The sequence below is a fragment of the Canis aureus genome, chromosome 20 (assembly GCF_053574225.1).
Source record: "Canis aureus isolate CA01 chromosome 20, VMU_Caureus_v.1.0, whole genome shotgun sequence".
Classification (NCBI taxonomy): domain Eukaryota; kingdom Metazoa; phylum Chordata; class Mammalia; order Carnivora; family Canidae; genus Canis; species Canis aureus.
This window is the reverse complement of record NC_135630.1, coordinates 48,866,660-48,891,792: the sequence shown is the minus strand read 5'-3', so window position 1 is coordinate 48,891,792 and position 25,133 is coordinate 48,866,660. Positions and strand designations below refer to the sequence as shown.

At 35.8% G+C, this 25,133-nt stretch overlaps 1 protein-coding gene across 1 annotated transcript; it reads right to left on the bottom strand.

Annotated features, from left to right (window-relative positions):
* Nucleotides 1–25,133, bottom strand: LOC144291874 (uncharacterized). The gene is made up of 7 exons (XM_077861766.1): nt 25,022–25,133; nt 18,410–18,474; nt 15,657–15,726; nt 10,850–10,912; nt 3,188–3,330; nt 2,315–2,372; nt 1–89 (listed from the first exon to the last, which is right to left on the bottom strand). The coding sequence occupies exons 1-6, from the start codon at nt 25,131–25,133 to the stop codon at nt 2,322–2,324; spliced, it is 504 nt and encodes a 167-aa protein (XP_077717892.1). The 3' UTR covers nt 1–89; nt 2,315–2,321.

Genomic DNA, 25,133 nt, shown 5'->3' with positions numbered 1-25,133 from the left:
AATATTGAAATTTAGCTTAATTATTTGGAATTCTTCTTTTGGTCCACATGCCAGCTTAAAATGCCTATGAACAATTAACAGCTATGTCACTAGAAATGAAAACAAAACGATCATTATCATGATATAATTTTGCCAATAATTAATGTTGATTAAGTTAGTGTTTACATATATCTCTTTGTTTGTCATCATAATCCTGCCTTTATGACAATTTGCTATTTTTTGACCAAATCACTTGATCATTTGGATTTTTATAATCCATAAAATTCTACAAATTACCAATTATAAGACAAGCACACAGCTGAATGCTAAAAATACAAATGTACATAAATATGTTTTTACATTATATATTTTACAAAATCAATACACAAATATCTGCTCTGTCTCTTTATACTAATAATAAACTATCAGAAAGAGAAATTTAGAAAGCAATTTTACTTACAATTGAATAAAAAGAATAAAACACCTAGGAATAAATTTAATCAAAGAGATGAAAGGCTTATACTCTGAAAACTCTAAGACATTGATGAAAGAAATTGAAGAGTACACAAATAAATGAAAAGCTATTTCATGCTCATGGAATTAATATTGTTAAAATGTCCATATAACATGAAGCAATAAACAGATTCAAAGCTATTTCTATCAAAATTCCAATGGTATTTTTCACAGAAATAGAATAAGTAATCTTAAAATTTTTATAGAACTACAAAAGATGCCAAACATTAAAGCAATTTAGTGCAAGAACAAAGTTACTCCATGATTTCACATTATAACAAAACTATAGTAATTAAAACAGCATGGTATTGTCATAAAAACAAACATCCATAGGTCGATGGAATAGAATAGAGAGCCCAGAAATAAACCTACACATATATGGTCAATTAATTTATGACAAAGGGAAAAGGACAGTCTCTTCAGTAAATAGTATTGGAGAAATTGGACAGCCATATGCAAAAGAATGAAAGTAGACCATGTATGGTATATAGTGTACCATACACAAAAATTAACTAACAAAGATTTTAGTGTAAGCACTAAAACCATAAAACTTCTAAAAGAAAACAAGGCATTATGCTCCATGACATAGGCCTTGGTGATCATTTTTTTTTTTTTTAATATGCTACCAAGAGTAGAAGTAGCAAAGCAAAAATAAATCAGTGGGACTACATCAAACAAAAAACTTCTGCACAGAAAGGAAATCATCAACAAAAAAGGAAACCTCCTGAATGGGAGAAAATAATTGTGAATCACATATCTGTTAAGGAGCTAATATCCAAAATATATAAAGAGTTCATACAACTTAATCCCAAACACCCAATCTGATTGAAAAATAGGTTAAAGATTTAAAAAGACACTTTTCCAAAGACATACAGATGGGCAACATGTACATGAAAAAGTGTTCAACATCATTAATCATTGGGTTAATGCAAATCAAGACCACCAAGAGGTGTCACAGGACATCTATTAGAGTGGGTATTATAAAAAAAAAATAAGAACTGACAAATGTTAGCAAGGATGGGACAAAAGAGAACCTTTCTGCATGTAAATTGGTGCAACTATTATGGAAAAGAGAATGGAGGTTCCTTAAAAAATTAAAAATAAAACTACCATATGACTTAGCAATTCCACTTCTAGGTATTTATCCAAAGGAAATAAAACCCTCACTCAAAAAGATATATGCGCTCCCCTGTTCATTGTAACATTACTTATAATAGCCAAGTTATAGAAACAACCTAAGTGTCCATCAATGGATGAATGAATAAATCATAAAGGAATATTATTCATTCATGAAAAAGAACTCAATATTGCCATTTGTGACAACACAGATGGACCTCGATGACATCAAAGGATTATGCTAGGTGGAACAAGTCAGACATATGATTTCTCTTATATATGGAACCTAAAAAAACCCCAAAACTCAAAACCCAAAAACAAGCTCATCAATATAGAGAACAGATTGGTGTTTGTAAGCAGTGAGAGGTGAAAGGTGGTAGAAATAAGTAAAATGTGTTGCTTTATTTTGTTTTATATAAATTCAGTAATTTTTTTAAATGCAATTTTTTCAAGAAAAGGAATTAGGAAAAAAAGGAATTTAGCTGTTTTTTTTGTTTTTGTTTTTGTTTTGTATTTTAGTTTGGTTTGGATTTTTGTTATAGGGAAAGAAAAAAAGTAAAAGAGTGTACAGTTGAGGATAAAATGGTGAATGAGTTTGATTTGGATGAATATCATTGCACCATAATGAGAAATCGAACATTGCAAATGAGATATAAGACATTGCATTTCAAACAACCATTTCCTCCCAGCTATAGTCTACACTTACCTTTTCTCTAAATGGCAAGACAACAGATGAGGAATAGAGAGAAGAAAGCAGAAATTAACTGGGAGTGAAAAAGAAAGAGATCACACTGAGAGACCTATTATCAGAGTCATATACTATTTGGCTGGATTACTTGATTTACTTTAAAAAAATAGCCTTTAAAAACTATCCTTTATGTGTTCTATATATTCTCTTTGGTGTTTCATGTTGGTCAATGTTCTGCAGGGAACATATTCCACTTTAGATAATATTTTTTTAAGATTTTTAAAAAATTTTTTATTTGTAAGTAATCCCTACATATGGTGTGGGACTTGAATTCACAATTACAAGATCAAGAGTCCCATGCTATACCAGCTGAACCAGCCAGTTGCCCCTCCACTTTAGATAATTTTGTTTATTTTTATTTTTTTAGATAATTTTGATAAAAGTATCTATTACAGCATGTCAGATGGCTTTATAGACTTATTAAAATGATTGAATAAAAATCTGTAGGATGAGATTCCAGAATCTATTCTCAGATCTACACTACAGAACCAGGCTTCCAAAGGAGTTGCTTTCACCTGCTGTGATTGGGAAGCTGCTTGTCAAATCAGGGGACATCTCTCGTTGCACACATCAGTAAAGGACTGCCTTAGTATGAGCTGCTAAATTGGCTACAGTAACTGGTTCCAGATCAGAATCACTGTGCTCCACTCAGGAAACCTCATGTGCAAAAATCAGGATGTTGCCATTATAGCTTCAGGGTCCCACACTTTGCCACATTTTCTACTATCAAGGAGCCATTTCTGCTAAATCAACAAGCCTCAGAGACAGAATTTGTTCCAGATCTATGCCATATTTGCTATAATCCACATTGATAAAACACATGCTCAATACCCCACTTAGCTCCATTCCAATGTCAAATCTCAGGTGATTGCATCTGATGTGGAGTCTGAACCAAACTTGGATCACCAGCCTGAAAAGAGTTGGAGAAGTGTTTGTTTTTAGCTTTTTGCTCACCATTGGAATGGGAAGCCACACTAGAAGAAAATTAGAAGAGATATTCTGAGCCCAAACCACACAGTTACAGTGGACTTCCTTCTTACTTCTGCACATTCATGTTTGAAAATTTCAAACTTGGGATGCCTGGATGGCTCAGTGGTTGAGCTCTGCTTTTGGCTCAGGGCATGATCCCAGAGTTCAGGGATCGAGTCCCACATCAGGCTCCCTAATGGCTGCCTATGTCTCTGCCTCTCTCTGTGTCTCTCATGAATAAATAAATAAAACCTTAAAAAAAAGAAAATTTCAAACTTTTGTTTGTTATACAGAGAATTATATGATTGGTGCATCATTGAGCACAGTCCCCAAATCTAGAACATCTCTACTGTAACTAAGTGCTTAAAAAATAAATACTAAGACAAGCACACTGCTGAATGCTGAAGGCATACATAAACATCATATTTTTTCTCAATTAAAAAAGCGTAAATAAGAATTAATGTAGAAGAAGCACGTAATTTAAATTTATAGATTCCTAGAAGAGAGGATTTCCTGAAATCTGGTGCCCGAGGAAAGCTTCATACAAGACTGTGGGCTCCAGAATAAAAAGTAGGATTAGGAGGGCGTGCTAGCAAGAGAGAAGCATCAGTGAAACAAGGAGAACGTAGATGTCACTTCTTCATATTTGAACTGAAAAATTTTCAGGCCTGTGCCTCTCAGATTTTTATGGAAATGTGAGTCACGTGAGCATCTGGTTAATGTGCAGTCTGGGGTGTGATCTGAGATTTTGCATATGGAACGAATTCCCATGAAAGGCTGATGCTGTTGGTCCAAGAACCACAACTGGTTTAGGCAAGGCTGATTCCATCGAGCTTCAAAGTAAATGTTTTGAGCCATGTGCACATTTACTGAAGCAATGGTGCTGTGTAGGAAAATGATTCAGCGGAAGCCTGTTTCTCCTGGGTTCTCCAACTTCCTAGTTGTTTGTATTAAGGTTCTCTAACATTCAGGGAGCTGGTCCCACTTAAGTCCTAAATTCTCTGTATTACACTGATGCTTTCCTTTGCCATACCCCTCACTTTTCAGAACGTGATTCAGTCTACAGCCTTGTTTACTTTATAAACATTATTTTCCCTCTACTTACTAGCATAGGCATTCTCCTCAGCTTCCAATGTTGCTTCTATTTTCACTGAGCAGGACACTTTGCCTTGATGATTAAAAAAGTTTTGCCCCAGATATATATATTCAACAAATGTATATGTTGCCCATAATCCAGAACTGAAAATACATGATCCAATACAGATGGTCACTTAGTTTCATATTCATCTTTGATGGTGGATATCTGTCAATATGGGGATCTGCCCATTGACTTTACCAGTTATGTCTTTGTGCATAAGAAAATGATTAGTGGGCAGCCCTGGTGGCCCAGCTGTTTAGCGCTGACTTCAGCCCAGGGCATGATCCTGGAGACCCTGGATCGAGTCCCATGTCAGGCTCCTTGGATGAAGCCTACTTCTCCCTCTGCCTATCTCTGTGCCTCTCTCTCTCTCTCTCTCTCTCTCTCTCTGTGTCTCTAATGAATGGATAAATAAAAAAAAAAGCAAAAAGATTTTAAAAATGATTAGTAAATGCTATTATCTAAATATTAGTAAATATTTTTAAAATATTTAAAATGCAGATTTAATTGGCTTATCTTCAAATATTTATATTTAGTACCTCTGGTGTTGGACTGAAGAAACCATATTTTTAATGAACACCTGGGTCAGCATGACTTCATATAAACCCCTACCGAGGAGTTACCTTTCCTTTTTGATATCAGAACATCTGCACAGTTGATGAGCATAAATGGAAACATCTGACAAACCCTCTACCAGTGGTGATTCTTGAAAATGAGATGTTATCAATGTGAATCAATTGGAAGAACTATAACTGAGATTTATTTCAATGATTTGACCATAAACTGGATGAGTTATTTTGTTATTAACAAATAAAGAAAGAAATTGCCCTTCAAATTGGGTTCATTTTGGACTGTAAGGTAGAATGGCATTCAACTAAATGCCTGATCTTTAGATGAAAGATAATTTTTCCCCAAAAGAGATTGGAAAAAAGTTATGTTAATTTCACATGTTCAGCAAGGGATAATGCTAATATGTCAAAATGTCTTTGGAATAGGAAAGTAACTAATATGTGCACTAGAAATATTGCAAATAAGATATGATTGCTACTGGGAATTTGCAGGAAACTGAATCTTGAATAGTTCTTCCCATGCTAAAGCTGCTCTCTTAAAAAAAAAATTAAGAACAGAGGACAGGGCTTCCATGAGGTATTATACTAAATTAAACTAATTAATCATTAATTTTAGACACACAGATCTAAGATAAATGTCTTATTAGAGTAGTATCAGACATGGCAACTTCACATGACTGTGTATCAATCACCAATTGCTCTGTAAATGGTCATTACCCAACTTAATGACCATTTACTCAATTTAAAATTATAATTAAGAATTTTCAAATATAGTTAATCTACAAATACATTTTATACACTATTATATCCAGTGATAAATTTCACGTTTAAAAAATATTAACCTTTCATGTATGAGAAATAAATTAATGTCTTTATTCTGAGCAGTGAAGAACTACATAAATAACTAATATGAGGTTTACATAAAAAATAACATTTTTCTCCTTCTAAGTCCACTTTAGGGCTATGCTTTATTGTGTTGATTCTACAGATCAATAGTGTACAAATTCCAAAGTGATAATGAAACGTATTTCATAATCCAGTTAGCTAAAAGATGAGAAATCTAATGATGGGTTTGTTCATTTATTTATTTGCAGAATTTTAGAAAAAGAATATTTTTAAAATAATTTAAAAATTGCTACTATGGTGAATATGACATAAAGGAGATACATATGACATTTAACCACTTGTTTTGACATTGAAAATGCTTAATTACTACAAAAATCAATCCCCTTTTTGAATTTAAACACTCTCAGAATAGTTCATTTATTTATACTATAAACTTGAGAAAATTACTGTCATTGTGAGGTAATGGGACTTTCCAGAGAGGTGATCACCAACGAAAGAATGGCTTGGTGGGTTTCAAGAATAGTAAGTAAGAAAAGCAGGATAGCAAAACAACTGGAAAGCAGAATAATAATACTAGTAGCTGAATGCATTGTCATAACTATGTCTAGCATAACTATGTAGAATGATCCATTCTCCAGATATAATTCTTCATCGATTTCCCAACAACCCTATTACTATCTCATTTCGCAGATAGAAAAACTGGAGCCTAAAAACATTACATAACCTTTCCAATTTAACTGTTAATCTGTGAGAGGACCAGGTGTCAATTCCAGATTTATCTGATATGAAAGTGCATGTTCTTAATTACTATGAGGAATTAGAAGAAGTTTGTGCATTTCAATTACTCTTGATTATCCCTTAAATCTCTAATACAAACACGACAAATTGGGATCAAAATAGCATTCTTCAATACTTAACAGCCAGGCAGTTTTTCCTTGGTATGGGATTAGATCATTATTTCTTTTGTGATGGGTTTCTTATTGGTCATTACCTTAGATAGATTAGAAGATAGATAAATGATAGAAAAATAAATAGATACTTAAATAGTAGAATCTGTATAGCAAGATGTTCACATTCTGGAAGGCAAATAAATGCAAACTGAGGCAAACTACAGGAATCACAAATGTACATCTTCCATTTCATGCTCACTCTGGGACTAAATGTTCATTAGGTGCTTTATTAGAAGAACTCATAAGCACTAAGTAGTTTCTTTCTCTTCCCTATACTCCCCAAGTTCATTTGTTCCTTTGGCACAAATTTTTTGCTCATATGAAGCATTTCTACTGAATGCTTTATTGGAAGCACAATATAAAGCACTAACAATAAAAGCATGGGAGAATTTCCTGCTGAGGCAAAAATCAAATTTGCCCAGTATTCGTGAAAAGTTCAACAATATACTAATCACTTTCTATATTCTAAGTGTCCTAGGTATTGGTGATGTAGTCAGATGGTCACTATTTTAAGAGAAACTTAGTTCAATTGTTAGCCAGGTGGAAAAATAACTTCATGCAGAGTTCTAGGCATAAAAAAAAAAAAAAAGATCTCCTAATCCAGATGAGGGAAATGTATAATCTCCTTGCATTGAGTCTCCACATGAAAAGTTGCATTTCAGGAGACAAAAGGTGAGATGCATGCACTTTCTGTTAGGACAAGGATGGTCCTGAAATTCAGGTACTTCAAGGTTATACTGACTGCCCCTTAGAATGGGATGTAGGTCGAAGCTGTGGATAGTGAGGATATGTGAGAGATAGTGATTCTGATTAAATAAATGATTAAAAATATTGCTAAGATAAACATAAAGTATATAATAATATATTTGAAAGTGCTACACTTACCTTCTAGGGCTTCTGGATTGGTGAACACATTGAAGCACTGAGAGAGTGATGCACACAGAACATGGAGACTTACAGCTCTCGATCCCCCCATATTTGCCCTACACATCCCTGCCCTTTGACTATTCTTAAATTGTGTCCCTTACAATAGACCAGTAAAGGTAAATTAAAACAAAAAACAAAACTTTCTGTGTTACAATTGTGTGAAAGTATTGTTTATTGAATGTATTTGATCTGAAAATATCGGTATCAGTACAGACTCAGTCTGCATGCACAAGCAGCAATAACTGTTTATTGACATTTTTTTTTCCTACATTTATTTGACCACATGTGTCATTGCCTGACTTGCAGCAGGGTATCATGATGCTTGGGAATGATTTAGAGTTTTATCCATTTCAGAAGAGATCATCTCTCCAAACACCACAAAGAATGCCATTATCTTAATAAAATTCCCATTAGAAGGTTCAGGTTCATTGGGATGATAAAGTGGCAACAAGATTAGCATTTCAAGGAGAAGCATTTCATTTTCATGACAACCATGCTCCCATGTGTTTCAAAAGAATGGAAGGTGGTCCCCAAACAAGGGACTGTTAGACAGGAGCCAGGCTTTCAATTTGACTGATTGGATATGGTAATTTTCTGCCTATTTTTGGATGACATATTTTAAAGTAAAGTTCTACGACAATAGAGTTCCACGACTATAAGTTCTCTTACAGTCGTAGAACTTAAGAGTAAACTTCCTTTTATATATGGCATTGGTCTTCTACACGAGAACTTTCTGTTTTATCATGTGGGTGGTAAACACTCTCCTAGGACATTAGCTATTATACTGAGACAATTCACTGCTGAATAACTTAGTCTGAAATAGTGTAGTTCTAGCCTTGACAAGTAGGGTAAAAGAGAAAAAAAAAAATAGTGGTAGAAAGCCTTCTATTTATTAAGGTATCAACAAGAGGAAAGTCTTGGCAAAGAAAAGCAAAATTTCCAAAAAATATGCTACAAGCACAAAAGACTAGTTAAGCCAAACCATAAAATTGCCTCTGGGGGTCCTTACCAGGAAAACAAATGGAAAAACAGATTGCTTTTTAGCAGAAAGTACATAATTTATTGAATTACTTAGCTGTCTTTGTTCTTTGAATTACTTAGCAGTCTTTGTTCTATTTGAATAATATCAAACTAGGCAATTGTTTATTTATTTATTATTTATTTATTTATTTATTTATTTAATCTAATGGTGAAGTTCTAGCCATGTTTTGGCCTCCTTTCTTGTTTCTTTGCTTCCTCTACTCCTCTAACCAAATTTTCCTTGTAGCTGAAATGGCCGTACTTTCTGCCAAAAATTTAGCCAGTGGGCACCACTGCAGACTTAAGAAGCCTTCTAATTCCAAGGCTAATTAAGAATGCAGTCAGTGATCAGTTTCATTCCTCCCAGAAGTGCCAACTTCCATCTCCTCTGAGGACAAAATCGTACAGATAGAATAATCTCATCTCCCAATGCCTTTACAGATTCATGAGGCAGCCCTTCCTTATCTAGAGCAGTGCTAGCAAATAGAAATACAATGCCAGCCACTTAGGAAATTGAAAATTTTCTACTTGTCACAGACAAAGCAAGAAGGCATAGGTGACATTAAAATTAATATATATTTTGTTTAACCCACTATATCCAAAATATCATTTCGACAGGCAATCATTATATAAAAATTACTAAAGAGATGCTTCCCAGTCTTTTTTTTTTTTTCTTTTAACTAACTCTTGCAACACATCTCAATTCAGACTAGTCACATTTCAAGAGCTAGACAGCTTCACGTGGCTAAAGGCTACTATACTACATAACAGGTTCAGAGGACTGAGTATTTTCGAAGAGTGTTCACATGAATTTAACAATTGCATAAAATCCCATGTCTTGAGATTGTGTTCCACAAAAGCATAGAATGTAAAATAAAACAGCATATATATCAGATATATTATATTTGCACACCTGTATTTATAGAGATACATACTCTCTCCAAAAGGTGGTGGTATAACTTACTTCAATAAGAGAAACAAAACAAGAGAGTAAATCAAACAAAAACTAAATCCAAAATGTCCTTCATTTAAAAAATATTCCTTATAAAGCAACAAGTGGCACAGTGTATGATATTATGAAGATTCGACTTTCTCTCAGAATGTTAATTACCGATGAATTGTAAATGACGTATTTTTAGGTTAATGATTACAAGGCTGTGTGTACTACTATTAAAAAAAAAAAAAAAAAAAAAAAAAGTCCTTCCTAACCTTAAATCTTTATTCTCAACCTCTCTGGACTCTAACTCTTTTGTCACCACCACCTGTGTTATTTCTGTTTTTTTGCAAGCAGCAGTGTGGGCCCAGAAGATAAGGAAGACAAATTTGTAATTAAATCTTCTGTGAAATGGATAGCTACATCTGTGACAGAGAGAGACAGAGAGAGGAAAAAAAAAATGTGCAGAGTTGTTCATGGTAGTCAAAATAGATATTTTGTTTGCATTGGAATTCTCTGGTAATTGCTTTTTAAATGCTTGTAATTGTTTTAAAGGGGCTCGGCCACTCACTCAGAGAGAGTCTTTAATAAGTGCACAGTATGCAAGGAGCCTTAGAGAACCTCCTAGAACATGCTTTTATAACATAAATTCGAAGGCCGTTCCTGTAAGACTCTGAAACAACTAATCTGTCACTCCCACTGACCAGTCAAGTCAGCGAGGGGGAAAAGTCAGTTAAATTGATTGTTTGACTGAATGGAGTGAACATTCATGGGCGTAATTATGGCTTCAGCTGAAATGTGACTGACAGTATTCACAGGACAGATGTGATAAGTAAAGTGGAAAAAAGAATCAATTAGATGGATGATTCGGATGCATAAATGCTTTTATCTCAACTATTTGGATAACTGGGTTAGCGCTCTTAGTTTTGTATATGAAGACCCAGCCTCCTGTTAAGGGTGGGGGAGAAGGTAGTCAGGGAGCCATGACCTTGAGTGGAATGGGAACCAAAAGTCAATAAAAAGAGCAGAAATGAAAATGCATCAGCACAGAGAGTAAACAGCAAAGCAGAATAGACCAGAAGAGCTTAAATTGAAGGAAAGGTCGATAGGACTGAGGTGATTGGTAGAAAAATAACAAACCTGTTCTTGCAAATTTTCTCGGCTTGATTTCTCTTGCTCCTGTTGTTTCCTTTTTAATCTCGACTGTCCAGAAGGATGTACAAGGCACACAATTCAGTTAGAACCTTCAAACCAACAATTTATACTAGCATGACTAATGTTTATCAAGGTTTTAGTTTTATTTCGATAAGCTCTGTCTGTTAAGGACAATTTCAGAGAGTTATTCAATAAATGTTAATAGGTAGATATTCTTCTACTTATCTACTGTTCTCCTCAGTGTCAAGTCATTTCAGGGGGGCGGGGAGGAGTCAGTTAAATTGATGTTCAGTGAACATTCATGGGTGGCGTAATTATGGTAATTATTTATTGTATAATCAAACAGCCACTTCAGAGACACTTAATTTAAAAGAAAAGAAGAGAAGTCCTCTCTAAATCAACTGATTCTCAGTTTGAATTGCTTTTTCAAAATATGACTTTGGGGAACCATGTGCCTAACACCACCCCTCAAACCCTAACTTCCGTCTTATAAATTCTACTCTTCAATTAATATATGGTTAAATATAATCAAACTTAGTTTGTTGTTAATTTTTTCACCTTAATAAATGAATTTAGGTTGCAAATCTCATTCTACCACTAACTAGTTGTGTGACCTTGGGTAGATTTTTTTTTCAACGTTTGTATACCTCCATTGCTTTATTTGTAAAATGGAAGAAATATCCACCAATATAAAGTTGGTATGAGGAGGATCAAGTGATATTCAATAAAGAACTGTTATAATTGTGTGGCTATTTACTACTTTTCAATACTAACATGAAATGTATTACTCTCTCCAGTTCTATGATTGTGTATTATGTGTCCCATCTTTCCTACACGTAAACCTGCATAGGGCAGACACTACCTCTTGATGGTCTTGTGCATTATTCCTAGTATAATTCCGTTACATAAATGTCCCCTTTGCCTAGAATTGCTTTCCTTTGCTTTGCTTGTTAAAACCTCCTTTTCTCATTCAAAAAATCACCTTTTGCTCTATTTCTAGTCTTTTGGTTCCCTCAGCAACCAAGGCACTCTCCACAGCATGCCTCTACTTCACCTTGTGTATGGCCCCTTTGAATCCATCAGCCCACATGTTTTATCCCACAGAGCATGCACTGAGTCTTTTAAAGTTGTTTTAAAATATTAGAGTGTAGTTAATAGCTAACAGTTACGTAGTACTTCTAAGTACCAGGTATTGTTCTAACTTCTTAATATATATTCAATTATTTACTAATATAATCCTGTGCTGGCAGTTTTATTACTCTCCCCATTTTAAAGGTGATAAAACTGAGGATAGGAAAGTTTAGGTAACCTGTCCACAACCATGCTGTGAGTGATGGAGCTCCTTTCTGTAGTTTGGATCAGGGGTCCTTGTTTCTCATCTTCTCAATCTAATGCGTTTCTATTTTTTAATGTGTTTGTATAATAGATAATGGTTGAGGCAGTTAGTTAGTTAAAACAAGGAGTTATGTACAACCAGCTGAAGAAAACTCTGCCCCGATATAATGAGAAAATCCAGTAAGATATGCTCCATATGTGGTTGCAGTAAGCTTTAAAATATTCTCAATATGTGGTTGAAGCGGGAGTTAAAGACTCAACATTTGTCATTGTGCCTTGACAAACTTGTTCTGGCCTATCCAGGAGGCCATCATTATTTCTCTGCTGCTTACCAAAATTGGATCAAACAAATGGAGTAGCTCAAGAATGTCAAGTTAAGGGGAGCCAGAAGCCAACAGTGATACATCGGAGGAAGTCTGATTTCTTTCATAATATTGGTCTGAATCTCCAGTGATTTCTGATGTAAAAACGTGTGCACACATGCATATGTTTTATGATGCAGAAGTTCTTCTGTTCTGCCCGAAGACATAAAAGAAGAATCATTTTGTCAGGGACTATTAATCAATTAATGTGTTTTGTGGCCCTAAAGAAGTTTACAGTATACCTAGGGAGAGAAGACTAAACCATATGAATCAATGGGAAAACCAACTAAACCTACAGCTCACTTATAGAGTCTGATTACAAACACAAAAGATCAGAGAAGAGAAGAGTCCTCACAGAGGAACGAGTCTTAAACTGTTCTGTAAGGATATGTCATGTTGGGTCAGGGGGAGAGGAGGGGAAGAAGGAAATAAGTGGCAAGGTTGCTTGACAGGTTTCAGAAAGGAAGCAAAAGCACTCAGAAGGCAGAAATCTGTATTTGAGGGCTACAGGTATTTGAGTCTGTGTTTGACAGTTTGTCAGTAGCCAGACTGTTTTCAGGACATATTTCACAAATGTTTCTCAGAGAGAGTTGCAAAAAGGTTGTCTATCACCGTTGACACTAATTATAATAACAATTCTTCTTAAGGCTGGTATTTTGAACCTAGTCACTACATACATATTTTACTTCCATCATTTTGAAACGCTACCACATTTTCTTTCTCTTAAACTAAGTTTTTTTTTTTTTTTAAGTAGATAGTAAATGAGCACAGATGGTGCAGGCAGGTTCCTTGGTTGGTGCTTGTTAACTCTATGGCGATCCCTCAGCCTTCTCACAATCCTAGCAGAGAAGGAAGAGGAGGAAGCAGTTGATCAATAGTGACATAGCTTTACAGAGAGCTAAATAAGGAAAAAATGGACTCAAATTGTACTAAGATATTTGTGATAGACACGCAAAAGAATTTCTTCATGGCCTATGAGAATTAGTCACTAAAATAGGTTATCAGTACAGCTAGTAGAATCTCTATTCTGGAAAAATCGGCCCACATTGAAGAGACCACATGCTCTGAAGAGCTGGTTCTTGACTCGCCTGCCTCAGATGGTAGACGTCTTAGAAGCCAAGCTTCTGTGATATGACTAGATTTGGCACTTTGGCCAAGAGAATGTGTCCCTTTGTACCTATTACAGGTTCTCACATATTCTGATTTTTGAGTGGCAAGAGAGGTCGCTGATTGTTTCTTTTGAAACATAGCTAATCCTCATATAAATATATTTGTAGATATAAATATAATGATGCCTTTTCATGTACAGATAAAAATTCATAACATAATAAACATAAAGTCACTTAAATCATGTGTCATAAAGCAAATTTCTAAGACTTTGGTCTTTGATTTATGCTTGACTTGATTGGATAAGTATTTAACACCTATGAAGCTCTCAGGCTGAGAAAAGGCTGGTTGATTAATAAAATACGACACAGATCCGGCTTTAAGGAATATTTTAGATAGATCCACATGATGCTGAAAGATGTGAAGATCAAAATGTTTAAATGTAAATAATTTTCAATGGATTCAACCTAATACAACCTAACAAAAGGGAAATAAGATAAACACACCCAGAACAGTTAAATCGTGAGAGAAGAGAGCACAAGAGTAAGCGTTGTGTTTAGTATTGGAGACAAGACTTCTCAGAAGTTCAGAGAAGAAAATTATCAACGTGGCCTGTAGCAGTCTGGGTAAGAAATGCTCATTGATTTGGTTCAATGTTTGGCTCAATTTAGGCTCAGATTGTTTTGTCAGTTCTGTTGAACTGATTTGTTCTGTTGGACAAATCTCTTTCCTTTTAGGAGCCCGTCTCTCCCCACTCAAGGTTTATCTAGATTCCAAAGTTTAATAACATGACACTTAATTTGGTGAATCCCTCAATAAAATATTTTCATGGCAGACACTTGTGCTAAATACCTGGGGGAATATATGCAAAGCGGGTCTGCTCTCTGCCCTTGAAGAGCTTACAATTCTGTCGATTAAGTAAGACTGACTACCTGGAAAAAAGTAAAGCGGCATATAAATACTATTGAGCAGTGTGATTCAGAGAGTGACACTAGAGTTTACTGAGGAGAGAAATCACTGGGGACTAATGTGCTCAGGGAAGGCTTCGCAGAAGTCTGACCCATCTGAGTCTTGAAGAATGTACATACTGATAATTGATAAAGTATGGGCGGCGTGCACTTGATAACTGCATGACCACAGATGTGATGGTAAAACTTTTCTTGAAATCGGCTGCACATTTTCAAACTCTAGTTCTGAAAAAAGTTGGTGTAGTTATGCCATTTTTCCTATGCAAATTCCCATTCAATATTCATTTATCCAGCAGTGCTGCAATAAAATTCAGTCTAAGTTCGGTCACACTTTTTAGTGAACTTAATTTTTTACAGTACTGTGTGACCATAAAAGTTCAGGTTCCAGAGAATTAGCCTTTGATGGTATTTTAAAAAGCAATTGTATAGGATTTTGAATAAAGGTTTGTAGTCAGTAATGAAGGAGAAGAAGTACAGTAGAGACTATCAAAAACCGGTTATGAAGTTGCAAAGGAAAATTTGAAACTGATTAGATCAAGGGTCATGCATCTACTGGTATATATTCAGGGCTCAAGGTTGATACTAAGGAGCGGGATAAATTGTCAGCAACTATTATTTCAAAAGGATTGCATAATGACCTATGTCGCACCGAGGTTAGTCAGGACTCCACTGAGATTTGAATATCCTATTGCATGATGAAACAATCCCCGTTTTTTTTTTTTTTTTAAGCTATCAAATCAAAAAGAAATTCAAAAATCAGAAAGTTGGTAAGTGAGAGATGAGACCACGTCCTCTAGCGAGGCAAGTCAGAAATCCCATTCGATGCAGGTCATGTTGCCCAAGTGAAGACCGTGGCCCAGACAGTGAGAGGGACCCCATCAGAGATGCAGTCTGTGTCGTGAGGCTTACTTCCCTTCATTATTTGGTGTATTCAAACCATTCCAGTTAATTTTCAATAAATCAAAATAATTAGAATTCTTCAAAATACACTGCATATGTAGAGATGTGGAATCCCTGTACCTTTGGGGATGTAAGCAATAAACACATATCCCAGATTGCAGTAACTTGACAAAGTTCTCAATCCTTCCATCTGCAAACAAAAAGAATATTTTCTAAGAATGCTTCTTTAATTGTTACCAGCCACAAGCCTATTTATTGGATGCTGATAATATTAGGATAATTATTTTTTATTAATAGTCATGTTTGTAATGTGTATCCCTACCACTCCAATGCATTGATCAATTCTCCACATAGCCCTGCGATCAGAGGATATATTACACTCGGGCCTTCTCCTCTCAGAATATAGTCTGAATTCCTGATTCTTGAATGCATTCATTCACTGATTCGATTTACCTTCTTTGATGGTTCACCCTATACTCGGCACACTGTCATTTTTAAAAATGTTGGGTCACTCAAGTCAGAACCTTTACAGCACTATTTCAACGAAGTGATTTCGCAGAATAAATTTGTTTGCTGCTATCTACGAGAGAGTGTTTGCCAGTCATATCTGTGCTTATCAAGTCAGTGCCTAAACTTTCCTATCAGTGCACCAACATCTGATGGCAGGTAATGACGTGATGACCTTTTCCGGCTAAGATTTCCTGAGGCTCCTTGCTGAAATAAACTGTAGCCTTGAATACACCTTTCCTTTAGGCAAAAGGAAACGTAGAAACAGATTTAAGTCTTTGGAGGCAGAAAGAGAAATAACTTGAAAATAGAGGTCAAAGAACTGATGAAATATCATGAGAAATACCTGACAGGATAGCCAAAGATGAAGGCGACTTGTGATTCTTTAAGACCTGACCCTCAGTTGGGTAGATCCTTGAGGTTTGGGGTATCTCTAACATAGCAATTAAAAAGTTGAGGCACTCTTTTCCAAACAGTGTCTCTCACGAGATTTTATTGCAAAAATGAAATTTAGAATTGCACACTGTTACGATACTGAGCAATTGCTCAAATTCTCTGCACACACTAAAAGGGAAGATGTAGTGTTAATTATGGGCTCTGTGCATTCTACAGAGATTTATGACTAAATGGTAGTGCTCAAAATTTAGAACGCCTCAGAATCAAAGGACTTGATCAAAGGCAGGTTTCTGAATTCCACTCCAAGATTCTCTGATTCAGTAGGGGTGGGGCAAACCGAATTTGACTATCTGACAAGGTCATAGGTGATATTGGTGCTGCTGGTTCTGGGACAACACTTTGAGAACTAGTGGAGGACAGTGATAAATAGATTTCATTAAAAATCAATTTGGAAAGATAGGAAAGATGACTTGTTCTGAAGCTGAAAAACCCTGGACTAGATTTCTAGTTTCATGTTTCAAAGACCCTGGCCTCAAAGAGCTAAAATTACCTCACTGCAAATTAAGATTGTAGTACCTAACATCTATTAGGTTAGGATTAATAACCTGACCCGTATCAAGTACTTAATATGTAGTAGTTATGATTACCATTGGTGGTTGTGATGATACGTTTTTTATATCACACCTATGCATTAATCAGTTTTGAAGATAGATGGTAAGAGTAAATGGATAATAACTGTGCCCTTTGCTATAGTAGTCGAGCAGAGCAGTGACCCTACACTGGCGTTTCCTGCCCTCCCTACCCCAGGCTGTTGCCTCTTATATTTTTGTAATCTTCCAATGCTGCCCATCTGGAGGACCATCCTGGTCACAAGGAAATTTGTTCTCTTCTTGCTTTTACCACAAGTTGAGGTCTGAGGTCCATTACATTTTTAATAACAAACTTCTCCTTTCACCCTAGACTCCCGGATCCTTAGTCATCACATACACTTATTCCCATATGGCTCTGAATATAATCTACAATGACCCATGTCCTATTAACTCCTCTCCTCCCAAACCCTTACCACCATATCATGCCGGATTCAGGGTCTGCGATCAACAGACTTCTCCATCCTTAAACTAGTTATTGGGGACATGTCCTGAGGTTCCAGGTCCTTCACTTTTTGCACCCACTTATGCACCTCACTTTAGCACCTTAGGCTAACGGGTTTTATACGCCCAGTCATTACACCTAAATAAATTCTCCCTTTTTCACAAATTGTAGTTCCTTTTCAACATGTCATCAGATTTTACGTGTTCTCTCTTTTTGTTGTTATGTCCATCTCCTCTCCCTAATTCACTCAGATAGACATCCTCTTTCCCACACAATCATGTCATCAGTTTTAGAAACTTCAACATCAAGCAGATGATTGAAAAAGTAGAAGTTCTCTTGACCTCCTTAGAAATAAAGATTGTTCCCTCCAATCTGCTCACAGGATTGCAACCTGGATCTTGTCATCGTCAACAATGGCACTGCATGTAGAGAGGGTTTTTTCTTTTTATTTTTTTTCCAAGTATAAACTATCCTCTGATCATCCCTTCTCTTCTGTTCTCTATATTCACTCTTCCTTCTATCTAGCGCCGAAGTTCTCTAAAAATAGATTTTATAAAAAGTGCTAAAGCTTTCTGAAGATAGAGCCTGTTTTGTAAATGTTCTCTGGAGCATCTGTGGCAGGAATTTTCAGAAGAAAAAAAGCTCAATTAACATGCAATGACCTGACTTTACACAACCCTTCTCAGTATTTGATAGAAGACCATTGAAAGCCAGAAAACTTGTTTATCTTTTCCACTACAGAAATCAAGAAATTAGATAGTTTTGTTTTTGGCTCCTTGTCCCTGTAAAAAGGAGCCAGACAATTTTAGAATTTCTAGGAGAAAACAAACAAGATAAATATCATCAACTAATTTTCTCTCCCCATCCCCCTACCTCACCTCACCCCTCCACACAATGACAGGCCTTTCCGGAGTTGGACCAGGAATATCCATCACATAGTGACCTGTAGAGAAATGAAAAGAAAATATAAAACTCTTGAATCTCCACAACTTGCTTTTATAGACAAACTTGAGTGATGGATGTGGTGGGCATCTCTTCCTCATGGGCGTGATGGGCATGTGTCAACTCAGCAGATAGCTCTTTAAAGTGTATAATTCTTTAATCTCAGTGACTGAATTGATCCAATTCCAGACATGGAAATGAGTTTCAGGGCTCGTGGAGGAAGAGGATTCTCTTCCTGCTGCTCGCGCCAAGTACAAGACTCACAGCCATGTGCCAGAACATGTGGCCACAAAGATTTCCCAGAGTGAATTACAATGAGATTTTCTTTGTTTCAACCATGTAGTTCAAACCACACCATATGGTAAACAGCCAAAGAAAAGCACCTCTCTTGGGGTTGATGTGGATGGGGACTTTGGAGCAGTTCCAGAAGGGTAATAAGTGGCTGTATCATGGCCTCCCTTATTATCACCTAACCCCTTTCTACTTTTTGGCAAGACAACAAACAAGAACAAAAGATGAAGATGATAGAAAACTACCTTGAAATGACAGTTTAAGGCTGCTAACATTTTGGAGCTGTCTAGTTTCCTCAGGAAAGATTATTGAAAAGGAAAAAAAAAAAAAGAGCTTGCTTTTTAAATATATAATACAGAGAAGGTAGATCTAGGAAGAGAGTTAAAATAGACCTCATAGAAATATCAAGGAAGACAGATGCTCGATGGTCAGATTTTATCTGTCAGATAATAGATTGTCCAGGTATATGCCAGGGATATAACCCGGAACTCTCTGCTGCTCAATAACTATCAAAGATTTCATTGGGTTGAGAGAAACAATATTTATGAAAGATTGCCTGAATGTATCACAGTCCATCCATTCTCTTAGATCTTTTAAAACAATCTATCTTTGAATTTAGCAGAGACCAACAGCAAACTGAATACCTGGATTGCTTGGCATGTCTTCTGCACCCACCCTCCCACCTATATTACCACCACCACACTACTTGGGTGATCAGCTATTACTGAATCAGACTTTGATGCATTGCCCTTGCCTATGTTTAAAAAAAAAAAAAAAAAAAAAGCAAAAACAAACCATAAAAACTTGATAAGATACAATCCAATGAAACATAGGATAATATCTACTGTGAGGACATGGTTCACAGTGCTAATATAAATATTCTTGGGAAACAAAAATATTTTTCTTAGTATCAAGAAAATTTTTCTTGTGTTGATGAACTTCATTTTTATGTTTTGGATGCTATGGATTATGCAGTGGGTTTTATTTCCCTTTTTTGCACTGCCTGCTAAAAAGTTTAGAATTAACTTTGATGCCTACCTCTAACAAGCTTAACAGAGTTGACTTCTTTATTTTAAATTTGTTATTGTTGTTGCAAATAATCTGCTTCTAGTTCAAATGAGAGTAAGAATAAATTAGTGTTTAAAATAAGATGACCTGGGGTTCCTGGGTGGCACAGTCCATTAAGCCTCTGACTCTTGGCTTCCGCCCAAGTTGTAATCTCAAGGTCATAAAATTGAGCCCCACGTTGGACTCTGTGCTTAGCGCAGACTCTGCTTGAGATTCTCCCTCCCTCTTCCTTTCCCTTTGGGCCACCCCCATGCATACTCGCTGACTTGCTCTCTTTCTCTAAAATAAATAAATCTTTAAAAAAATACCATAAGTTGATCTGTTTATATTAATAAAGGAAGTGATCCAAGGGGCTATGCAATTATATGGGACAGCCCACCATTTCCTTACTGTAAAACTTTCCCCCGTACTTTTATCATAGCATAATAGTTAAAAAATGTACCTGGAATTGGATAGGATTTTGATTTCCAGATTCTTTTTTTTTTTATGTTATTTATTTATTTATGATAGTCACACACACAGAGAGAGAGAGAGGCAGAGACACAGGCAGAGGGAGAAGCAGGCTCCATGCACCGGGAGCCCGACGTGGGATTCGATCCCGGATCTCCAGGATCGCGCCCTGGGCCAAAGGCAGGCGCCAAACCATTGCACCACCCAGGGATCTCTGATTTCCAGATTCTTAATGTTTTAGTTTCTATTTTCTTGGATATGTGCCCTAATTTTTCAAAGTCTAAACTTACTTTTCTGTAAAGCGATTATAAATTATGTAGATTGTAACTATAATCATACCTTCTTTATGATTAAATGAGGACTTGATGTAGTGAGATTTTTAACAAATATACAATATCCCCTTTATTTACACATATTCTTAACACAGTGACTCTCTCTCTCTTCCTCTCTCTCACACACATAGTATGTATGTGTATGTATATATATATATACACATATATATTAATTATAAGACTATTTGGATAATACAATAATATAATTAGAATGATATCTTCCCTATATTATTCTTCTTTCGAATCCTTGCTCTTTCATGAGCGAACTCTGAGTGGTATTATATGAGTTGAATCTATTCCCAACTCTTCCAGATGGAGCCCCCAAAAGAAATGGAGACTATTTATTGATGAGTAATTTTACATAAAATGTGACAAGAGAAAATTTTACAAGGAAAACATGGATTATAAAAAAAAAGAAAGCATGGATTATCAGATCAGGCAATTTTGGAAAACACTATACAAAGTAAAAATAAGTCTATTTAAGAAATATTCACAACTTTTAAATATATTAGTATATACATGAAGTCTTCAGATCAGGGATATATAATGCAGCCTTTAACTGATTTATTTTATCACAATCTTTTAATCTATTCAGAATCATTTGAGGGACTGGGTTTTGGAGAATCAAGTTTGTGAAATTCCATACTATGATAAAATTCCTCTTCTAGTGACCTCCTAAGATACTTGAAATTCTTACTTCTTTGTGATAAATCATTGCTTGATGAAGAACAGATAAATCACACCTATGTATATCAAAATTTTCAGGCCTCAAAGTGTAATTACCAGAGCAATTTACAAGCTCCCGTGTAGGAGGAAAAAAAAAAAAAAAAAACTCAGACAGGTGGAAACACAGTATGTTATCCAGCGGTAGAGGTCATGGTCAAGGGAGCAAATCCAGTTGGAGAAAGAAGAATCACAGAGGGTGAGGAACAGCATGAAGGCACATTGGGCAGAAGGTGGTAGAGAGGGGAGGAGTTTGGAAAAGCAGTAGATAGAAGTGCCTTGGACAAAGTTTATGACTCTGGATAACGATATGTTATGGACAGATGTGGAAGCTATCATACCACGTGTCAGATGGTAATGGAAGGGTTAAACACCTGCGTCTAATCTTCTTCTATGAACTTTTCCACAAAAGGTGGAATAGTGGTAGTTTATCTACAGATGTTAGATAACAAGTGGAATGAGTAAAAAATACTAGTGTGTAAACAAGTGTTTCTCATTACATGCTGCACAGCGACATCACCCAGGGCGCTCTGTAAAAGAACCAATGCCTGGCGCCAGTCCAAAGCAATTAAATCAGGATCTGTAGGGTTGAAGTCAGGACACTGGTAATTTTTTAAGCTTCCTAGGAGAACCTAACATACATTCAGGGTTAGAACCACTGCCTTACACAAAAGAGCACCAAGGAAATAGTGGGAAGCAGAGAAGGATAATCTCTTCAAACTAGCACTTTTGCAAAGGACAATTTCTCTGTTGATAATGAACCATCTCCACCTTCTCGGCTTAGGAATCCTATTTACTTTGAGACTAGTTGATGGGGTGCAGATGGAGTTTCTCCCCATACCTTTGTCATCATACTGGGATGAGTCATCTTCTCTGAAGAACCAAGCTGATTATCAAACAGCTTTAGTTTGATTTCAGATCTTGGTGCATTTTCTCTTCCCTTCTTCAGATAATGTTCAGATTTTAGCTGAGAGCACCTAAAAGAAATGACAGATCTGGGGACAGTATTTAAGTAATGGTGACTTAAGTAGGCACATCAAGGAGGAAAAGTAACATCTGTCAAATATAAGATCCCTCTTGGAAGGGTACCTAAGGCTCTCACAAGGGCTGATTTGATGATAGTGATATATTTTAATGAGATTTCCATGACTGAGTTTCTTTGGCATTTGGAATATTGATCCTTCTCTGTAACTGTGCCTTCCTCCAATGAACTTTCTCCAGTGAAATGATTGCTTTGCTTCTTAAACAATCCAAGGGGAAAAGGAAAAAAAAAAAATCCAATAGCTGAAGGCAATGCACTAGCCTGTACCATGATAACAGTCCTATTATCTGTCATCTAGATGAATTTTGATGTGCTGGGGAAGAAGGGAGAAGAAAAGCTTTTGAAAGCTATTTTTTTTTTTAAACCAATTGTAGTTGAGTCTTTTTTTTTTTCCTGATAAATGAAACACAGAAAAGACATAACTATACAGAGTCCTATTACTCAAAATTTTGAATAAGAGAAAGATTCTTTCCCATTTCAAATAGTCATGAAGACTTGGAACAAGCAGAATATAATTATCAAAAGATGCGTCAATCTACATCACTGAAATTTTACACCAAACCTTTTTATTCTTCTCCTGACTGAATCCTACCATGGCAAGTATTTCTCCTTGGGAAATCGAGGGAGAATTGAAACAATGTCAGCATAAATACTGTATTAGTTAAGATTAAAAACATTTTTACTTGGTATTAGTATAAAAGACAATCAAGTGCAGAATGGCTCCTTTGGTAATTCCTAAATAGCCATTAAGCAGAAATTCCAGTGTTTTGTTTTTCCCCATTAGAATTATTTCCACATCTCCTTCACTTATACACATGAACTCCCAAGTCTCTTGGAGGCAAAGTGTCATGTTCTTCTGAATTAGCAAGATGTGTTCAACCAAACTGTTTCATTAGTACTTGTTCAGACAATTAAAACCGCATTTCTATCTAGGCTCCTCAGTTCTATTTTCTATCTTTGTACAGGCTTCATTTTATCTAATAGGATAACTGATCATTTAACTAGCTGTTATTATTGGTAAGGAACTTTTTTTTTCTATTTCTGATACCAAAAAAGATAGACATAGAAGAGAGAAGTGAAAAAAAAAAAAAAAAAAAAGAGAGAGAAGTGTGTCAATCCAATTGTATCCTCATCTTTCATTATAAAAGCACTAAAATTGTACAGATTTATTCAGAAATATTTACTAAGATCCTGTTATATACTTGGTAGTATTCTAAGTCCTGACTCCAAAGCAGTGAATTAAATGGAGTAAAAATTTCTTCCATCTTGAAACTTACATTCTGGTATTAGCTTTTTAAGTGGGAGACAAACTTAAAGGAGTTCAAGGTAGCAGGGCTTAAGAGAATTGTTAATTTTGAAAGTTGAATGTTAAAATGTTGAAAGTATTTCTGATCCCTCATCAGAAATAATAATGTTATTTTTATGAATAGTCAACTCTTATGCAGTACTTGCAATGGAGCAAGAATTACTCATTAATTGGAGCTTTTTATTTAATGCTCACAAATGATTATGAATTTGCTACTTTTAAATACGATGATAAGTACCCTGCCCAAATGCACAAAACTAAGAAGTCATAAATAAAGCGAGGACCCAAAAGCTTAGAGATTAAACTCCAGATGTGTACACATTATGCCTTCCTTGCACACAAAGATCCAAATCAAGGTATGAGCCCAAGTGTTTTAAAATTAACCCAGTATTTCAACTGCAGTGCCAAATGTTGGTTACTTTTAACATTAATTAAAAAAATCATTTCTTCTGAAAAGTCTTATAACAGATGAGGACAAGGACATTGAAACAAAAGCCACATATCTCCCAGTTTTGAACATCAAAGCATTGTCCAAACCATTGTCATTATTTTATGGAGTCCAATAACAAGAATGAAAGCATAAACTTTTTACACAACTTAGTATCATATGGAGTAGACTTACTGTGTTTTCTCCATTATTCTGTGTATAATCTACTTGCAGAATGAAGTGAGGAGAAAATTTTAGAATGATCCTTGATACTACATGATTCATATAGTAAGTGATGTGTGCTGGGCAGCCCTGTTGTTAGCCAATTCTAATAATTACCTCTTATTAAGTCCCATTCTGTTCTTCCTGTATGAATTCCAAACATTTTTCATGCTTCTTTAGCCCCCAATCTAATTTATATTATTGTTATTTTATTTAGTATTAACAGCTTTAATTAAAGTCATTTAACAGGGATCCCTGGGTGGCTCAGCGGTTTAGCACCTGCCTTCGGTGCAGGGCGTGATCTTGTAGTCCTGGGATCGAGTCCCACGTCAGACTCCCTGCATGGAGCCTGCTTCTCCCTCTGCCTGTGTCCTTGCCTGTCTCTCTGTGTCTCTCATGAATAAATAAATAAAGTCTTTAAAAAAAAAAGTCATTTAACATAAATTTATTCAATTTCATTTTGTTTATTCTGAAAATGTTCCTGTATTTTTAGGCATGTTATTTTGCATCCTCCTTGATATCACATTCTTTTTTCAACTCCCCCCCCCCAATGCTCACTTGCCTGTTTGCCTTCCTTCCTTCATTTCTTCCCCTCCTTTCCCCTACATTCCTCTCCCTTCCCTTCCCTTCCTTTCCTTTCCCCTCCCCTCCCCTCCGCTCTGCTTCCCTTCCCTTCCTCTCCCTCACCTTCTCCTGATATTTTCACAGGTGTCAGTGTAGTTACTTTTACTGAACTAAGGACAGAACTTTGGTAGTTCTGCCTTCTAGAATACTTTCTTGGACTCTTAGAATCTTTCAT